The 20,741-nt window shown below is 43.8% G+C and overlaps 1 protein-coding gene across 4 annotated transcripts in view; it reads right to left on the bottom strand.

The window, feature by feature from the left end:
• Nucleotides 1–20,741, bottom strand: part of DIP2C (disco interacting protein 2 homolog C) — a 486,706-nt gene that overhangs the window by 26,015 nt on the left and 439,950 nt on the right. For 2 of the 4 annotated variants that reach the window (XM_008249365.4, XM_008249367.4), the window contains 2 exons: nt 3,089–3,118; nt 1,544–1,605 (listed from right to left, as the gene is read on the bottom strand). In XM_008249365.4, the coding sequence (XP_008247587.1) occupies nt 1,544–1,605; nt 3,089–3,118 (92 nt within the window). The remainder of the gene's footprint in view (nt 1–1,543; nt 1,606–3,088; nt 3,119–20,741) is intronic. The other 2 variants (XM_008249368.4, XM_008249366.4) reach the window with 1 other exon arrangement.

Below are 20,741 nucleotides of genomic sequence, written 5' to 3'. Positions count from 1 at the left end.
CAGAACAGGTAACTTCACTGCTATCTTTAAAATTCCCCGGAAAGTCATTCACATAAAATTTTAGTTCACGTAAAGAAATGCGGAGAGGTTGTTATTTTTATTTTTTTAAGATTTATTTAAATGAAAGGCCGAGTTAGAGAGAGACAGAGAGAGGTGGAAATATTCCATTCACTGGTTTACTCTCCAGGTGGCTACAATGGCTGGGGTTGGACCAGGCTGAAGCTAGGATCTTGGATCCATTTTGTCTTCCACATGGATGGCAGGGCCCAAGTACTTGGGCCATCTTCCTCTGCCTTTCCAGGAGCTGGACTGGAAGTGGAGCAGCCGGGACTCATGTCAGCACTGCAGGCAGTGGTGTGGTCTGCCTGAGAACGTTATTTCTTGAGGTGCAAAATGGCGTCTGACTCACTATTCCTGCTTTATGGTTAGATGGCTGGGGAACATCTGGTCAGTGGGCCATACAAGACCCATGACATCATTTGGTCTGGCCCCGCCAAGGCAACTGCAGGCAGGACTCAGATTTGAATAAATCTATAGTGGACTGATTTTTAAGTTGGTAATTTTGTACGGCCTGTGAATGATGCTATAAATGTCCAAACAGCTCTTGGTAGAAGACAGGTGTCCCACCCCTGGTTAGAATGTTAGGTAGGGAGGGACCAGCGCTGTGGTACAGTGGGTTAACACCCTGGCCTGAAGCGCCGGCATCCCATATGGGCACCGGTTTGAGACCCGGCTGCTCCACTTCCTATCCAGCTCTTTGCTATGGCCCGGGAGAGCAGTGGAGAATGGCTCAAGTCCTTGGGTCCCTGCACCCACATGGGAGACCTGGAAGAAGCTCCTGGCTCCTGGCTTCGGATCAGCAAAGCTCCAGCCATTGCAGCTGTCTGGGGAGTGAACCATCGGATGGAAGACCTCTCTTTCTCTCTCTCTCTCTCTCTGCCTCTCCTCTCTCTGTGTAACTCTGACTTTCAAATAAATCAATACATCTTTAAAAAGAAAAAAGAATGTTAGGTAGAGAAATGTAGATCACAGGACTGCTACAGCCCAGCAAAGTTTCCATTTGCAAAGCTGGAACAGCTCTGCCAAACTCCACCATGCTGTTATTCATAAGATAATTCTACTTCTGGACTGGCATTTTGGTGCAGTGGGTTAAGCTGCTGACTTTGATGCTGACATCCCATATGAGCACCAGTTGAGTCCCAGCTGCTCTGCTTCCAATCCAGCTCCTTGCTAATATGCCTGGGAAAGCAGCAGAAGCTAGCCCAAGTGCCTGGGCCCCAGCCAACCATGTGGGAGACCTGGGTGGAGTTCCAGGCTCTTGGCCTTTGGCCTGGCCCAGCCCTGACTCTTGCAACCATTTGGTGAGTGAACCAGCAGATGGAAGATCTCTCTCTGTGTCTCTCCAACCCTGCCTTTCAAATAAATAAGTCTTAAAAAAAAAAAAAGATAATTATACTTGGAGCAGATCAACACTTCTTCTAGGTAGGTACCTGTATATTGGGTAACAAAACCAAACAAATTGGAAAAAAGCAGTATACTGTACCTGTCGTGCCGCAGGGCTCTCATATCAACATAGACAGTGGTTGGGTCAGGTCCTGAGGTCCCCTGTAAGCAACAACACGGCACAGTTAACTCCAGTGTGGGTAGAAGCAAACTGGGGTCTGTGCTTGCTACTAGCTAGCTGGCAAACATTTCTCTGGTAAACTCTTAAACTGAAAAAAATAAAATAAAATAAAATAAAAAAGCCCAAGCATAAAAACTGTACCTAAGTTAACTGTCAACTTTATTTGATAACCTAAATTCCAAAAGGAACATCTTATTAGGATAACACTCGATGTTCATATAGCTTGACTCCTAGCCATATCTATATCTATATCTATGTCTATATCTATATCTCTCATATATATATAAGATAAGAAAGCAAAGAAACATGCCACAAGTTCTTGCCAAATACAACAAGGCCAAACTGCCAAGAGAATGGCTGGATGGCAAAAGCAGGCTGTCAAGGGCATGAAGCATCTTCTTCTAGAAATTCTTGCTACATGCGTCCATAAGGGAGTATTTTTAGAGCTCAAGATGCTGAAGTGGACTTGTGACATGAGCTGACAGATTCAACCAGGAGAGAGAAGAGGACGACTTGGTTCTTGTCCGTTCTATTTGTGTCTTCATTCTCCACATCTCGGGAAGTTATTTTTGTCCAGGGCACAAGTCAAGGAGGCGGTATCATACCAGCCGAGCGGGCACAATTGTGTCGTCTGAGTCATCTGACAGGGCCAGAAATGTTAGGCTGGCACCATAAATCACTTCAAAACTGCGCTGTGCTAACTTCCGACCAGTGAGCTCTGTCAGTGTAACATTATGAAGGCAACATGCCGAACCAACATCTCGCATACACATCTTAGGAAAGCAACAGAACACTTGTTTGGATATAGATGGAACTGACAAATTTTCGGGGGGTGGGGGGGGGCGGACCCAGAACCCTGTAGAATTTATTGGAAGATCTACACTAAAGCTCTTCAAGAGAGAATCCCAATTTTGCACCAAAGGTGTGTTAAGTAGAAGAAAAAATAAAAGTAAAGATAACTTTATTAAAACACACTACACTACACAGTAATCCTGGTCTTTGATAGTTCATTACCCAGTTAGGGAAAAAGAACAGCACATATAAATTAGCTCCCGGGTGCGGGCTCACAGTGATATGCAAAGAACATTCTCAACTACCTGAGACTATTTGGTCTGTGTTACAGACTAGTGCTGACTGGTTCGATGTTTTGAGTAAGGCAAAATACACAACCATCAAGAATGAATTTAAAAAAAATCTGAAAACAGGTCACTAAAATCAGTGGAAAATGATGTAAAAGGGAGATGAATCCAAGCTGGCAGAGGAGTCACTGATCATGTACAATGGCAACATGGCATCTGTCACAGAGACCTGAGCAGTGACGTTACTCGGAGTCATCCATACCCCCGATCACAAGAGTCTACGGACCCTCCGTCTCTGCCCTCGGCTTCAGTCTGTGCCACTGCAGGAAGTGGGCAAGGTGGGAGGGCGGGCGGTGCTGCTGTGATGAACAGAAAAGTCCCCTACCTGCTCGGCCAGTGTCCACAGCCTGTGGGGCTACAGCGGCAGGAGGGTGGGAGTGACAAGAAAGGAGAGAACACCAGACCAACAGAAAATCAAAATAAACAACACGTACACGGATACATAAACAAAACAACCCGACAATTAAAAATGGGATGAAGAAGAGGGAGGGTTAGGGAGGAGAGTGCAGAAAGCAGGGAACAAAGTAAAAAGATCAAAAACAATGTCAAATATGGAAACTTTAAAATTAATCACTGTACCATTAAAGACTAAAATAAATTTTTAAAAGATGTCAACATATCCACAGGGCAACAGAAGAGAGTAATAGATGACTAACCATGGACACATAAAGCTACTTTTTTTTTTTTTTAAATACAGAAGGTAGATGGCATTACACGACATTTTAATTTTACAGTGCTCTGAGTCTGCTTCTCTCTGGGATGAGCGGAGAGGAATGATTTCATGGGCTATAGCTGTGGACTGTGCCTTTGCTGAAAATGTACCAAGTTTCTGATCACAAACATGAAAGGGAGCCTGGAAGTTCTTACATCTAAAATTAGCCTATCTAGGGCTATTAATTGATAAAGAGGTAAAGTGCATTTGAAGCATGAAGGATGACTGGGCTCTTAGAAAGTCTGGCTCAGTAGCCCAACAAGGAATTTCCACGCCAGTGAGCATCCTGCGTCAGCCATCATACTTACTGCTCCCACATGCTAACAGTCAACTTCTGCCTTCTTCTCATCACCTTCCATTATTTTGATACCTGCCGGCTACCTCTACTAAATCAGCATGGTGGGAAAACCATGCTGAGCACCTCAGGCAAAATTCTAGGATGCAACTCATTTTCCTTTTCCAAATATTTCCTTTTCCAAAATATTTCCTTTTCCAAATATTCCAGAAAAGGACAAAAAGTAGGTGATTTTCCATAAGCACTTGGGTTGCCACACAGTCGTTCTTTGTGTCTACAGGCTGTCAGCAACTCATACTCCTTATGATGACAATTATCAGGCAGATACTAGAGAGAGCAGCAGCTGGGTATTAGATACTAGATACTACAGGAGTTCACAACTGGTTTTTTTTTTTTTTTTTTTTTTTGACAGGCAGAGTGGACAGTGAGAGAGAGAGACAGAGAGAAAGGTCTTCCTTTGCCGTTGGTTCACACTCCAATGGCCGCCGTGGCCAGTGCACTGTGGCCGGCGCACCGCGCTGATCCGATGGCAGGAGCCAGGTACTTCTCCTGGTCTCCCATGGGGTGCAGGGCCCAAGCACTTGGGCCATCCTCCACTGCACTCCCTGGCCATAGCAGAGAGCTGGCCTGGAAGAGGGGCAACTGGGACAGAATCCGGCGCCCCGACCGGGACTAGAACCCGGTGTGCCGGCGCCGCTAGGTGGAGGATTAGCCTAGTGAGCCGCGGCGCCGGCCTCACAACTGGTTTTGAGCTGCAATTTGGTTAAGAGACGAAGCCAGGTTGAAAAACTGTCACCACTCAAAAGTGGAGCTCAGTCTAAAAATAAGCAATGGTTCATGATTTCTACAAGGACAAGATCTCTATTCTTTTGTTACTCCCTTCACTTAGCCAATTGTGGGTGCTGCTCTCTCTCAGCATCCTAATCTTTACAAACCTGAGGCAGGACAAGAGGAAAACAATTGGCCTAATAAAGGTTTTCTTAAGGAAAACTGGATATATTAAAGTTGAACGCAGTGATTTAATAATTGCCTTTCTTCATTATTCCTTGAAACCTAAATATTACTTGGAATAAAAATAAGCCAATATTCACCCCAAATTACCCTCATTCACAAATTTTGCTGTAATGGCTCAAGGCAGTATCTCAGAAAGAAAACATGTATTTCTGGGTCCATTCCTTTCTTGTGTATGTGTGCAGGAGGAACTGTGTGGTGCTACGTTGGCCTATGCAATAATAAAAGAATAGGTGAGGAAGGCAACAAAGGGCTAAAAACAGATGTTTCCAAGTTCCGAAGACCCTGACAAAGTCTGAAATGTCCAGATATATATCAATGCATGTGTATTTAACAATAAAAAAAAATTTCACATTACCAAAGAATGCAAACCACTGTTCCCATGGCATCCCTAGTGCATACAAATGTCTCTAAGTATTTTAAAGATCATCACATACTTAACAAAGTTATCTATCCCAGCTAACGCTTATTCTGGAACAAAATAAAAACATTTTTTTGAAGTGGCAAGTTATGTAAATCAAAGAGGGTTTGCTTTAAAACTGTATACCAACAATGTTGTATGTACCAAATGTCAATTTCTCATTCCTATAAAAGAATTGTGTCAACTATGTGTTGCGTGAACAAATGAGTTGCAGTGACAGCTCGACTGCTGATACACAGACGCACATCTCAAATATCAGCGCACAAACTCAAAAACTCACTGAACTTTTCAGCTGACTGCTGATTTTACTATTGTGCTATTAGCACAATCTAGTTAGGAGCACCCAGGAATAAAATCGGTAGAAATGTGAGAAATTAAGAGAATTCCAGGGACTGGCACTGTGGTGCAATGGGTTAAAGCCCCAGTCTGCAGTGCTGGTGTGCAATATGGGCGCCAGTTTGAGTCCTGGCTACTCCAGTTTCGATCCAGCTCTCTGCTATGGCCTGAGAACACAGCAGAAGATAGCCCAGGTCCTTGGGCCCCTGCACCCACATTGGGAGACCTGGAAGAAGCTTCTGGCTCATGGCTTCAGATCTCTCTCTTTCTGCCTCTTCCTCTCTGTAACTCTGCCTTTCAAATAAGTAAATAATAAAATCTTTTTTTTAAAAAAGGAGACAATTCCAAAGCCATGATAATGTGTTTATCTGATCCACTAGATGTTTCAAGAATCCAGCAGCAGCTTCTGTTGTCTCCATGAGAGCCACACTGCTCAGATTAAAAAGGAAAATACCAACACAGCTATAAAAAATTGAAATCCTGTCTTTTCCAACAAAATGGATGCAAGTGGAAACCATTATACTTAGTGAAGTAAGCCATTCCCAAAAAGACAGATACTATATGTTTTCCCTGATCTGTGGTGACTAATAGTGCACCTAAAATGTGATGTACTAGAGTGAAATTGACATTTTGAGATTAGATGATTGTTTCCAGCCCTTATCTCTACTGTTGAGGAAGAGTGGTTTTTTTTTTTTTCTTCTTACTATCTGTTGAACTCTTTACTTACTGTTGGGTTAATCTTATGAGTATAAAGTATACTGAAAATAGATCTTTGTAAAAATTAAGGGTGGGAACAGGAGAGAGAGGAGGAAGAAGGATAGAAATGTGGGTGGGAGGGATGGTAGGGTGGGAAGTACCACTATGTTCCTAAAACTGTATATTTGAAATACATGAAATTTATATATCTTAAATAATTTTTTTTTAAAAAAAGGAAAATACCACAAACGTTGACTACTTTTTTGCAGCCCAAATGCCCAAAGAATTTCTCTATTCACATGGCACTGTGAAAGTTACGGAAATGTAACAGGCTTACAGGAGCTTTAACAAGGTACTGTAGGGAGCTTTTCAGAATGTTAACTAACTACAACCTGCCTCTGCCTCAGCCCCCATAATGCATTCCCAGTGGTCCTGGGAAGACAGTGCGTGTGTAAGTAGGGGCTCTGGGTCGGCCTCTCCCTTGTTCCAGCCAAGCTCTTCCTTTCCCTTTTCCAGCCCCTCTGGCCCCAGTCTTTACCCTCACGGCTTCCCTGGTTGGAAGGCTCTGTCTTGTCAGCCCTCACTCGTCCCCGTGTTGGACCACAGCACCTGCCACAGCTGGGCACGGTCATTTGCAAACAAGGACCAGGCTGAGGGCGGTTGATCATGGTTTCTGTCTCCTTGGAGGCTGCCCACAGCTTACAGCACAGAGTAGGCACTAAACACATCCTCTAGAATAAGGGAGAAAGGGACCCCACACTAGCGCCGATTTGGGCAGTGTGAATGGGGTTAACTCTTCTTCCTGGGTATCAAATCCCAGTAAAACCTACTCCTATTAAAAGAAGCCCAACATGTCTTTCAAGAGGTAAGAAGGGTAAGGGAAGCCAAGGTAATGGATTCTCTGAAGGGGGAGGGATGCACTTCCCCTAAATGAGTGTGTTTTCTGCTGGGTACAGGGTCTGGGCTCCATGTCCCTTTACTGTCCTGACCCAGTATTTATCTAGCCTCAACAATCCAATAGCTTCCTTACTCCTTATATACACAGGTATGATACATATTTTATATAAGTATTACTTATTTATGTATTTACATATACTATAAATATATGATTATATAATATATAATGCACAATCTCATGGCTGAAACAGATGTTTAAACAGACGAGATTATGAGGAGGATGGCCCTTTGATCTGAGTTCATTTGGGCAGTAAATGCACACATCTGATTGTTTAAAAGTAACCAAAATAGGGTGGTGTTTGGCCTACAGTCCCACTTGGGACCCTCACATCCTATATCACAGTGTCCTGTTTGAGATCCTGGCTATGCTACCAATTCCAGCTTCCAGCTCATATACACCCTGGCAAGCTGCAAGGGAAGGCTCAAACAGTTGGGTCTCTGCTACCAATAAAGGAGATCCAGATTGAGTTTCCAGCTCCTGCACTTGGCCTGGTCAAACTCCTATCACTCACATGGTTTTGAAGGGTCTTCTAAAAGCTGGCAAAAAGTGCATATTATGAAAAACTTGCAAGGATTTCCACAAGTTTTTGCAACGAGAAGTATCTTTTAATTCAATATTTCTGTGAACAGTTTGATGTGGTCAAGGAGCTCTGATTTCTGTCATGTAGAATGACAGTTAAAAAAATTGGAGAGGGGCTGGTGCTGTGGTGTAGTGGGTAAAAGCCGCCGCCTGCAGTGCCAGCATCCCATCTGGGCACCGGTTCAAGACCCACCTGGCTGCTCCACTTCCAATCCAGCTCTCTGCTATGCCCTGGGAAGGCAGTGGAGGATGGCCCACTGCACCTTCGTGGGAGACCAGGAGGAAGCTCCTGGTTCCTGGCTTTGTATCAGTGCAGTTCCGGCCATTGCAGCCAGTTGAGGAGTGAACCAGAGGATGGGAGACTTTTTTCTCTCTGTCTCTCCTTCTCTCAGTGTGTAACTCTGACTTTCAAATAAATAAATAAATCTTTTTAAAAAAATTGGAGAAGGTTGGAACAGGTAATTGACCTAGCAATTAAGACGTCCACTTCCTATATGGAAGTGCTTAGGTTTCAGACTCGGTTCCTGATTCTACCAGTGCAGACCTTGGAAGGCAGCAATGATCATTCAAGAGACAGGGTTCCTGTGAGAGACCTGGATTGAGTTTCTAACTCCTGGCTTTGGCCAGGACCAACCCAGGCTATTACAGGAATTTTGAGGAATGAACCAATTAAAAAAATTTCAAGAGCTGTCCCAAAGTGCAAGACTTCTTTAAGAGCATCAAAGAAGCAAGCAGCCCCTAAACTCCTTCAGGTTCTGCTCATCTTGTTTGTTACTTGATTTTGTGATTCTGTTACCTTTATGCCACTGAGGCACCACACTGCTTTTTTGATAGTGATTTTGGAAAATATGGTAAGTTAAACATAAACTTTGGATTAACCTGACATCAGGCTGCATGGGTGCACTGCAGTGTCAACTTAGTGCACTCATTACCAAGATTGAATTAGAAAACTTTAATAGTTTGTCAACTGAAACCTTCCTCCCTTCCTTCCTTCCCGTGTTCCTGCTTAAAACAGAGGTTCTCAAAGGGCGGCCCACAGACCTCTGGAGTCCCTGAGATCCATGAAAGCAAAACTACATTCATACTTCTTCTAGAATGTTCAGTTACCTTTTATGTTGTCCTGACATTTGAAATAGCAGTAGTGTGTACAGAGGTGCTCTAGCATGAACCAAGGCATTGAAGCCAAATTGTAGCAGTGGCATGTCTGTTGCTGCCATGCAACTGTAAATAACAACAAAAAATGAGCTTCCCTTATGAATGCCTTTAAAGCAGTCAAAAGGATTAACTTGATTAAGTTTTGATGACAGACTTCTTAACATTCTGTGATGAATGGGAAACATAATGAAGCACTTCTGCTGATGTTTACCTCACAAAACGCACACCTGGGACTACGCTGCAAGTCTAATGTGCTGCTTTTTAAATGCAACTCCATTTTTACTTCCAAGAATGAGTGACAAACCGATATTCAGACATGAGTATTTTGTGAACATTTTCTAGTAAAGGAATGAAGTGAGCCTGTTGCACTAAGAAAAGGAAAACTGAAGTATGTGTTGCTAATAAAATTCAGGTTTCTGAGAAAAGTCAGCATCTGTGAAAATTTTTCTCCATCGCTGTGTGCATGGACAACCTCCCAATACAGAAAAACTTTCCTGATGAGGTTGGAAGCAATAATGATGGATGTGATTTTTTTGAGGTATACAATGAAATTTGCCACTCAGTGACCAACATAGGACATTACAAAATTATGCATGGGTGAAAGATTCAAAGTACAATACACATAAATGGATTTTAGTGAACCAAGTACAACTAACCATAAAAAACTATCATTTGTTGAATTTCCGTGTGGTATAAGACAGCCAAAATCTCAATTATCTAAAAAGACCACTAAAATATTCTATTATTTCCTAGCTATGTGTCCATATAAGACAGTATTTCCTCCCATATTTAAGTCAGGGCAAGATATAGCAACAGAATGCAGGAGCAGACATGAAAAAATCCAATTTTTTTTGTTACTAAGCCAGACATATTTACAAAAATACAAAACAATGTTCTGTCCTGTTTCTTTTTTTATGTTGGAAAATATGCTTAGTTGTCATAAAATATGCTACTTATATTAATATGTAATTGGCTTGCTATTGTTTTTAAATGATTAATAGTTTAAAATCCCTCAGCTTAACTTCTAGTATTATAAATATGGTTGGAGAGAATTTTCATTAAAAAACAGGCGTGCCACCTGAAACCCGCACTGGTCCTTTTGGCAAGTTTGAGAGCTGTCATGGAGACTCCCCGGGGAGCCTCTTGCCAGGAAGGATGGGTAACTGTCATTCTCCTTAGGCCTTCCTGTGATGGGGAAACCCTGCATTGGCAGTCTTCCTGAGAAGTGGGGAAAGCCTCCCACTACAAAGGCACTGAGCGCCACACACTGACTTTTCCTTGGGGATTTTACCACCTGGGTACCACCACTCAGATGCCTTTGATCGCAAATTCAAAAATGAATCCTTCTCCACAGAACTGAGTTCCTGGGGCCACAAGGCAGTAGCAGGTGGGGAAGCCTCGGGTCTCACACTGGGTAGTGGGCATGGATGCCATGGCTTGACGTTGGCAACTTCAGCAGCGGCATTTTGAGGAGTGCGCCCGCCTGCAGGACCCCAGGCCGGGTGTTCTGGCCCTTCCAGCAAACTTCTGTATTAACAGTGAACTTTCAAAAATTTCAAAATTCAGGTGCCAGCTATACACAATAAGATGGGTGGTTTTTAAGTGTTCAATTACATAAATTTTGACAATTGTATACACTGTAACCACCATGCCAAAGACATAAAAAAAGTTGTCTTCACCTTAGAAGGCCAATCAACTTCTTTTTCTCTGAGACAGTAAAACTCTGACTTTTTATTTTTTAAATTTGTTTATTTATTTGATAGGCAGAGTCAGAGACAGATCTTCCATTCACTGGTTCACTCTCCAAATGGCTGCAATGGATGGAGCTGGGCTGATGTGAAGCCAGGAGCCAGGAGTGTCTTCCAGGTCTCCCACGTGGGTGCAGGGGCCCAAGCACTGGGGTCATCTTCTATTGTTTTCCCAGGCCAGAGCAGAGAGCTGCATTGGAAGTGGAGCAGCTGGGACACAAACCAGCACCCATATGGGATGCCAGCACCACAGGCGGAGGCTTCACCTGCTATGCCATAGTGCCAGCCCCTCTGTGACTTCTAGAACCACAGATCAGTTCCAGCTATTCTTGGGCTTTAATTTGCTATCGTTTTCTTTCTGCCCAAAGGATTTCCTTTAGTATTTCTCTGCCGATGATACAGCCTTAGTGTGGTTAGCAAAGTGTTTGTTTAGCCTTTTTACCCAAAGGTATCTCCACCGAGTAGGCACTGGCAGGTGGATCCCACTATTCTTTCAGTAAAGACGTGTTCGCTGCCTGCCTGCTTGCCTCATTTCTTATCTGACTGCATTTAGATGTTCTCTGCATTAATGGCTTCAAGGAATTTAATTAAGATGAGCAGTAGAGTAGTTCCCTTCAAGTTATGTTGGGAGTCTCTGAGCTTTAGGCCCCGTCTGTCCATAGTTCTACTGAATACAGAATTCCAATTACACGTTTATTAAAGTACTTGAAGCTTTCTTATAGTTCACTGAGGTTCCTGAACCTGTGGGTTGATAAGTCAATCTCTCTCTCTTTTTTTTTTTTTTTTGACAGGCAGAGTGGACAGTGAGAGAGAGAGACAAAGAGAAAGGTCTTCCTTTACTGTTGGTTCACCCTCCAATGGCCGCTGCGGCCGGTGTGCTGCAGCTGGCGCTGATCCGAAGCCAGGAGCCAGGTACTTATCCTGGTCTCCCATGGGTTGCAGGGCCCAAGCACTTGGGCCATCCTCCACTGCACTCCCAGGCCACAGCAGAGAGTTGGCCTGGAAGAGGAGCAACCGGGACAGAATCTGGCGCCCCAGGCGGAGGATTAGCCTATTGAGCCGCGGTGCCAGCCAATAAATCAGTCTTGACTGTGATGTCTTCAAATGTTCTGCTGCCCCATTTTTTCTCACTCTTTGCTTCTGGGACTCCTACTGCATGCATTGTAGACCATCTGGTGATGCCTCACAGCTCTCATTGACCAATAACCTTCTCCTCTTCTGTATCAGCTATTAAATAATAGTCAGCTATTAAAACCATAGTGAAATTTTTATTTCTGATACTGAAGTTTTCATTTCTAGCACTTCCTTTTTGCATTTTATAATTTATTTTTTTTAAAGATTTATTTATTTATTTGAAAGTCAGAGTTATTTGAAAGTCAGAGAGAGAAGCAGAGGCAGAAAGAGAGAGAGGTCTTCCATACACTGGTTCACTCCCCAACTGGCCACAGCTGTGCTGATCTGAAGCCACAGACAGAAGCCTTTTCCAGGTTTCTCATGCACGTGCAGGGGCCCAAGGACTTGGGCCATCTTCTACTGCTTCACCAGGCCATCTTCTGGGAGTATTGGAAGTGGAGCAGCTGGGACTTGAACCAGTGCCCATATGGGAGGCCAGTGCTGCAGGCAGTGGCTTTACTCGCTATGCCACAGCACCGGCCCCTGCATTTTATAGTTTTTATTTTTCTGTCCTATCTCCTAGTTCTTCATACACATGGTATACCTTCACTAGATTCTTGAACATACCTATACAGCTATCAGTCTCTGATAATTGCAACTCACTGACTCTAACGACGCCTGTCGACCATTTCCTTTTGCAACTGCATGTATCAGACTTTCTCATGCCTTTGTGTGTCTTTTTATGTTTGAATGTATAGCAAACAGTGTTGTTTAAAACAACACTAGAGGCTAAGTGACGCTCTCAGAAAAAGGCCCACCCAACTTGTCAGATCGTCAGTCTGAGGAGGGGGGCAGTCTATGTAAACTCCCAGTTGGCTGAACTTGGCCCGGTTTGTTGCAGCTTTGGTTAGATTCAATACCATGCTGCCTTTACGTGCAGATGGGCAGGATCAGGGCCTGGGAGCTGAGCACTGATACCGCCGTGCTTCACAGCCTAGAATCTAGCCTTCCAAACCACAGATCTCTTTACAGCTTGGCTGCCAGCTTGCAGGGTTCTCTTTTCTTGCCAGTCCTGCCCCAAGGCTCCTTCACTCTGCTGTTTAACACCCTAGTTTTGGGAAGGCAATTCCTATGGTTATTCCAGCATATCTGACAGACACATGGTAAGACACATTTACCAACTGGCAGATCCAGAACTATTTGTTCAGTGCAGTAACTCCCAGTGGCTAGCACAGATTAGGCATCCAAAAGTGTTGATGACTGTTTAATGTTCATCTTCTTCACTTTCCCTTTATCCCTCAATTTTATGAATCTGTTCATGGTAGTGAAGGTTACAATTTTGTCTACAGGTTACAGAGTATCATGATGGGACCAGAGGGTGAGCAGAAGTCACTGAGAAAAAAACTGGTCACAGTGACCTTGGCTTTCTTCTCTTTTGGACAGAGGGTGAGTGAGTGCAGCAGGGATTATAAAAATTAAATCTGGGTGATGGTGGTTTTGTATTGAGTAAGATGTTTAAGAGTGGGAGCATGGAGCTGGAGTTGTGGCACAATGGGGTTAAACTGCCTGTGCATCCTACATGAGGGCCAATGTGACTCCCAGCTGCTCCACTTCTGATCCAGCTCCCTGCTAATGCGCCTGGGAAAGCAGCAGCAGATGACCCACGTGTTCAGGCCCCTGCCGTTGACGTGGGAGACCCAGATGATGGAGTCCCAGTCTTGGCTGCTGTGGCCATTTGGGGAGTAAATCAGTGGATGGCGGCATTCTAATTCTGCCTTTTAAATAAATAAAAGCAATCTTAAAAAAAAAGGACTGGAAACATATATTGATGTCAGCCAGAGGAATGGGCTTCATGAAGTAGCCATCTTTTTTTTTTTTTTTTTTTTTTTTTTTGGTAACCAAGCATCTGAGTCGTCTTTGTCTATATTTGGGGGGAACTCTTCTACTTTTTAATCCTGGTTGGATACAGAGTTCCTAAGGATCTGAGATGCTCTCCTCCTCTGCCTTCCTGAAAAGGAAGGTGGGGCAGATAACTGAGCCTCTGCCAACCAGCCGCATCCATTCATGGCAGGAAGAAGCTGAGCTCCTGCTCTTGGCAGCGAAGGCATCTGAAAAGCAGTGTGTGTGTGGGGGGGGCACACTGATGGGGAAGCTTGTGTCTAGGAACAAGTCAGTGCAGCAGACGTACAAGTGTGGTGGCCTCAGAAGAACACAGCTGTGCACAAGGCGCTCCTGGCCCTCCAGCTCCCTTGGCGATTCTGAGAGCCACCCAAGGATATCTTAATGAATTCTTTTTTTTTTTTTTTAATTTAAATTGCCAAAGGAGGCTCCTGCTGCGTATCAATCAGAATGCTGCCTGCTTTCCTGGATGACTGGGTGCAGTTTCCAAGATCTCAATAGCAGCATTCAGTGTCTGAGACGATGCACAGCAGCCGGAGAGGCAGGACTGACCTTTCATCTGAATGTGACTCATTCCCGGAGCACAGGAGACCCCTGCTAGCACCTGTATTTATTTTTTCCTTCCCTCATCTAAAGGCAGTGTGGGAGGAAAAGGGGACAAGCAAATTAAAAGCTCAAATCAATGACAATCTTATTATAAATTTCTGATTATTATTTAGGATTTATATCCCTCTCTGGGCCGTCTATATTTTTTGCTTTTCAGCGATCCGTGCGTCACACTTCTGTCACTTGGGTGGCTCTATCTCTCTTTCATCATGTGAGTTGACATGATTGAAAGTAGACTATCACTGTTACTATGGATTTAATTCCACAAAGCTATTTATATTAAAGTTTCCTTTTCAGATAAGTCATTATTTTTCTTATTATAAAGTCTGAATTTCCTGGTTTGGTTTCTTCCTAATAAGGAAACAACAGAGGTCATTTTAGGAAAACAGGAGACGTCATATGTCCCTTCTCCCACATTGTTGGAAAGAGGATGCCAACTTTCCAGCCAAAGACCTCCCACATAGATTTGTGAAGAGTTAACTATATCTGTGGGAAGTAACTTTTCCAAAGAAGGTAAATAAACAAACACCATTTGCAATAGTAAAGTTCCAACAAATTTATGTGAAAGCTAATTCATCACACCCATTCTCACTTGATCTCTCTGGTGCCCACTTTTGTTGCAAGTTCATCCACTGGAAATTGTTTTAAATTAAATTTTGCAGGTAAAGTTCTGGAAAATGTCATTCCTAACAACGGGCTCAATCATGCTTCTAAATTTATTTCTGTTTTTTTTTTTCCTAAATTCTGTTAAACTAAGAAAGTTCATTGGGTTTTTATTTCTCTCAACTTAAAATTATGTTCCTGAATATGTATATAGGAAATGCATGATTAAATAAAATTTTTAAAAAATAAACAACTAAACCCTCAAAGAATGTGGGAGGATCTTAACAAGAAGCTATCTAACTCATAAGGTCCAATGTATTAGGGCCGGCACTGTGGCACAGCGGGTTAACACCCTGGCCTGAAGCTCTGGCATCCCATATGGGCGCTGGTTCGTGTCCCGGCTGCTCTACTTCTGATCTAGCTCTCTTCTATGGCCTGGGAAAGCAGTAGAAGATGGCCCAAGTCCTTGGGCCCCTGCACCCACGTGGAAGACCCAGAAGAAGCTCCTGGCTCCTGGCTTCAGACGGGCCCAGCTCCTGCCATTGTGGCCATCTGGGGAGTGAACCAGCAGATGGAAGACCTCTCTTTCTCTCTCTCTCTCTCTCTCTGTGTAACTCTTGACTTTCAAATAAATAAATAAAAAGGTTCAATGTATTTGTCAGAGAGTGTACTAATGTTTTTCTTCTTTGAGTATGGAGGTCTTTTTTCCTGGAGGCACAGCCTTGGACTTCCTGTTTGAGATGAAAAGGCTACTGAAAGCGGAAGAGCAGTAAACTCTCCATTCTCATTTGCAGCGCGAGTTACAAATGAGGACACCAGGTGTTATCTGGTGGAGGCGCACACCTCGGCTTCCTTTCAGGGAAAACTCAGGAGTGCCATCTAGTTGTTGTTGTTGTTGTTTAAAAAACAAAACAAAACAACAAAAAAAAAAAAAAAACAAAAAAAAACAGGAGACTAGACTGTACCCAAATAATGGGCAGTGAGTCCTTAGTAAAACTGTGTTCTTGGGGCTGGTGCTGTGGTGCAGCGGGTTAACGCCTTGGCCTGAAGCGCCGGCATCCTATATGGGCACCGGTTTGAGACCTGGCTGCTCCACTTCCAATCCAGCTCTCTGCTATGGCCTGGGAAAGCAGTAGAAGATGGCCCAAGTCCTTGGGCTCCCACACCCACATGGGAGACCTGGAAGAAGTTTCTGGCTCCTGGTTTCAGATCGGTGCAGCTCCGGCTATTGCGGCCGTCTGGGGAGTGAACCATTGGATGGAAGACCTCTCTCTCTGCCTCTTCTCTTGCTGTGTAACTCTGACTTTCAAATAAATAACTAATAAATACATTTTTAAAAAAACCTGTTCTCCAGGCACCCAGCTTAGTGGGCTAAGCCTCTGCCTGTGGCGCTGGCTTCCCTTATGGGTGCCAGTTCATGTCTCCTCTTGCAACCCAGCTCTCTGCTATGGCCTGGGAAAGCAGCAACAGATGGCCCAAGTGATTGGGCCCCTGCACCTGCGTGGGAGACCTGGAAGAAATTTCTAGCTTCTGGCTTATCAGCTCAGCTCTAGCTGTTGCAGCAATTTGGGGAGTGAAACAGTAGACGGAGGCCTTTTCTGTCTCTCCTTCTCTCTGTAATTCTGCCTCTCAAATTAATAAATAAATCTTTTTTAAAAATCTGTGTTCTTTAGCACAGCTAGTAACAGAGGGGAAGGGACAGAACATACTGATGCAAGTATAAGATGTGCTAGGAAGTGTGCAGTAAGTGGGAGAACCTAGGCACCATGGGAACATGGAGGACAGAAATTACTCATAGCTGGAAGGATCAGAAAAGACTTCCAAGGAGCAGCGAGTCTGTGCCCTGTGAAGACGGTGGTACAGGTGTCAGGAAGTGAAGTCCTGGGAGAACCTCATGATCAAGAAAGGGGTTTAGTGGCTCATTTGGTTAATCCTCCGCCTGCGGCGTCGGCATCCCATATGGGTGCCGGGTTCTGTCCTGGTTGCTCCTCTTCCAGTCCAGTGCTCTGCTGTGGCCTGGGAGTGCAGTGGAGGATGGCCCAGGTCCTTGGGCCCCTGCACCCACATGGGAGACCAGGAGGAAGTACCTGGCTCCTGGCTTCGGTTCGGCACAGCGCCGGCCGTAGCGGTCATTTGGAAGGTGAACCAACAGAAGGAAGACCTTTCTCTCTGTCTCTCTCACTGTCTAGCTCTATCTGTCAAATAAATAAAAATATATAAGAAAAAAAAAAAAGAAAGTGGTTTAGCCTAACGTTCTCCAAAGGGGCATGGGAAACACTTGAGCCTGTGATGGGCAGAGATGAAGGCTGGTTTTGCAAACTAAAGACAAATCCCTAATTTATCTCGGTACAACTTTAAAATTTCATATATCAAAGATGTTCTTAAAAGTGTTTATCATTGGGGTAGGCAGGGTTATGCTATAGCCTGCAGTGCTGGCATCCCCTATTAGAGCCCGCGTTTGGGTCCCAGCTACTCTGCTTCCAATCCAGCTCCCTGCTAACAGACCTGGGAAGGCAGCAGAAGATGGCCCAAGTACTTGAAACCCTGCTACTCATATGGGAGACCTAGATGGAGTTCCTGGCAAAAAGGCTTCAGCCTGGCCCAGCCCTGGACCATGGAGGCCATTTGGGGAGTAACCCAGTGGATGGAAGAGCTCTCTTTCTGTGTCAATGTCACTATGCCAATGTCACTTAATTTATTTCAAATAAATTAAGAAAATCCTTTTTTTTTTAAAAAATGTATTTGTTTACTTGAAAGTCAGAGTTACACAGAGAGAAGGAGAGGCAAAGGAGAGAGAGAGAAAGAGAGAGAGAGGTTTTCCATCCACTGGTTCACTCCCCAGATGACCATAATGGCAGGAGCTGTGCTGGTCCAAAGCCAGGAGCCAGGAGCTTCTTCCGGGTCTCCCACACAGGTGCAGGGGCACAAGGACTTGGGTCATCTTCTACTGCTTTCCCAAGCTAGATCAGAAGTGGAGCAGCCGGGACACGAACTGGTGCCCATATGGGATGCTGGCACTGCAGGTGGCAGCTTTACCTGCTAGGCCACAGTGCTGGCCTCAGGAAATCCTTTTTTAAAAATTCCTTATCCAGGGGCCATGTTGTGGTGTAGAGGGTAAAGCCACTGCCTGTAATGCCAGCATTCTATGTGGGTGCTGGTTCATGTCCTGGCTGCTCCATTTCTGATCCAGCTCCCTGCTAACGGCTTAGGAAAAGCAGTGGATGATGGCCCAATTACTCGGGTCCCTGCAACCCACATGGGAGACCTGGATGAAACTCTTGGCTCCTGGCTTCAGCCTGGCCCAGCTCTAGTCATTGGGGCTATCTTGGGAGTCAACCAGCAGATGGAAGATCTCTGTCTCTGTCTCTCCCTCTCTAACTCTTTCAAAATAATTAAATATTTAAAAAATAAAATAAAAAAAAAGTACCTATCACTATGTCAGGTTGGGATTGCCAAAGCCACACAGGACTTCCAGCTTGCAGATAACAGTGCACATTAGCATTGCTAAGGCCTTTGAACGCTGCAAGAAGCAAATCCTGTAAACTGAGTAACTCAGCCTTCCTCAAAGACCAGGAAGTCCTTTTGAAAGCGATACGATTAACTCTGCAGAAAACTGTCCACAAGGACATTTGCTTTGTGAGCTCCTGAAACCCCAGGGTGAGGCTCCGTTTCTTGTTGGGACAGCGCTCTCTGTTTAGTTATCTGCCTACCATACAGATAAGAACTCTTCCCTTGTTCTAGCAAGCCAGAGTGCTGGAGTCAAACTGAAGACAACCTCATGAGAGAACAATGAATCCATTGAAAATAAATACTCCCACTTCCCAATTTCACACATATTGGTAAATTCAGTGCTCCCGTTTGAAATTTAGCTTTTTGTGATTATAGTTTTTTATATTAAGTGATGAATGATAATCACCTCTGGGAAGATGGATTTACAGTGTTATTAGTTACTTACTAGTTGGCCTGTATTTTATGATTTTGTTTTTGAAAATAAATATTCTTTTGTTAAAAAGAAGAAAGAAATCCAATTTATGTAAAATGTAGAAACATTTCATATTACTTATTCCTATTTCACATTTATTATGTGTCAGGTTCTATAGAAATGTAATAGGCGATTTCTGTCCGTAAGATTTTGGACTACATTTGTTTTGCTTGTTTGGTAACATCGCATTTTTTTTTTAATTTTGCAAAAATTAATACAAAATGAGTGCTTTCACTGACCAGGTCTGTCCACAGGCTTACTTCCTTCCACTTTAACCTGAACTTTGGCACAGTTCCAGTACTTCACTGCAAATGGGGTTTGTTACTCTATCTATCTATCTATCTATCTGACAGATAGAGTTAGACAGTGAGAGAGACAGACAGACAGAAAGGTCTTCCTTCTGTTGATTCATCCCCCAAATGGCTGCTACGGCCGGCGCTGTGCCGAACCGAAGCCAGGAGCCAGGTGCTTCCTCCTGGTCTCCCATGTGGGTACAGGGGCCCAAGTACTTGGGCCATCTTCTACTGCTTTCCCAGGCCATAGCAGAGAGCTGGACTGGAAGAGGAGCAACCAGGACTAGAACCCGGCACCCATATGGGATGCCGGCGCCGCAGGCAGAGGATTAACCTAGTGAGCCACGGTGCTGGCCCCTACTCTATTTATTTTTACTAAGAATGTTTTATCTACTTCCTAACAAAAAAATCCTTAATGTTTACTGCCTGTCTCATGGACTATGAGAAATGTCCAATGAGGGCAAGACACGTGTTTTGAATTTACTTGCAGTAAATCTGACCCAGGCTGACATAAGGTTTCTTAGTGCCCTGCATCTATCACCCTTTCAGACACAGACGTCTGTCAGCACTGCTTACTGGGATGTGACATCATATATGCCATATACACTGTGTCACCTTTCAATAGGCCATAATACTTAATTCTGAAGTGCCCCAAGGGTCCTGGCCAGGGCTGAGGATCTGCATTCTTTTGTGGATGTATATTAGTTAATTTATTTTTACTAGACAGCTTGATATTTCCAACTATTTTCCAATACAACCATTCATAAAAGGAACTTGTAGCTGAAAGTGAGTTGGGAATAAAGTACACAAGCAGACAAAAATGGAAAATGTACAAAAATCATTAAAATGTTGCCAAGATCGCAAAATACCAGCATGACCTGTAATCAGGAGTATTAACTTCTGAATTACTGGTTACACAGATGGGATTGTTTTTTCATAAAAATACATTACTATTTCCTATGAAGAATGTCAAATTTCATTTGCTCAACATTCTTATAACACCTATTTATTTGTCAAAAAGCCATCACATGCCGTCATGGTTCTGGGTGCTGAGGACACAGCGATGCCAGAACTCCTATTTCATGTTCTTTGAGGCAAACAGCTCTCGGATAACTTCATTCCTGATTCTGTGTCACTTTCCTACCCTTGCTTTTCTGTCACCTTCCTTTTTATTTATTTTTTATCCAAATTTTAGTGTCATTTACCTTCTCCTGCTTCCTTTATAGTGTATGAGCTCCTTTTAGTTTATAAAGTATCTTAAACATTTTGGACCTACGGGAATGGAAATAAATAAAGCATTAAGTGAATGAATGATTAATAAATGTGCGTACTCTTTCCCTGTGTAGCTACAGGATTTTTGTTTTGTCTGATCAAGCACTGTAGGACTTTGTCACCTGCAGAACTTTGTCACCTGCTGCAGTGGATGAGCGCTAAGAGTTAACATGGAATTAATTCTCTGCTCTTCTTCCTTCAGTCCCCTCAACATTTTAGAAGAAAAAACAGACAAGCAAGCATCACTATGATCCTCCCTCTCTCTCTCTCTCTCTCTCTCTCTCTCTCTCTCTCTCTCT

Source organism: Oryctolagus cuniculus, chromosome 13 (genome assembly GCF_964237555.1).
Source record: "Oryctolagus cuniculus chromosome 13, mOryCun1.1, whole genome shotgun sequence".
Taxonomy (NCBI): Eukaryota; Metazoa; Chordata; class Mammalia; order Lagomorpha; family Leporidae; genus Oryctolagus; species Oryctolagus cuniculus.
This window is presented reverse-complemented; position numbering and strand designations above follow the sequence as displayed.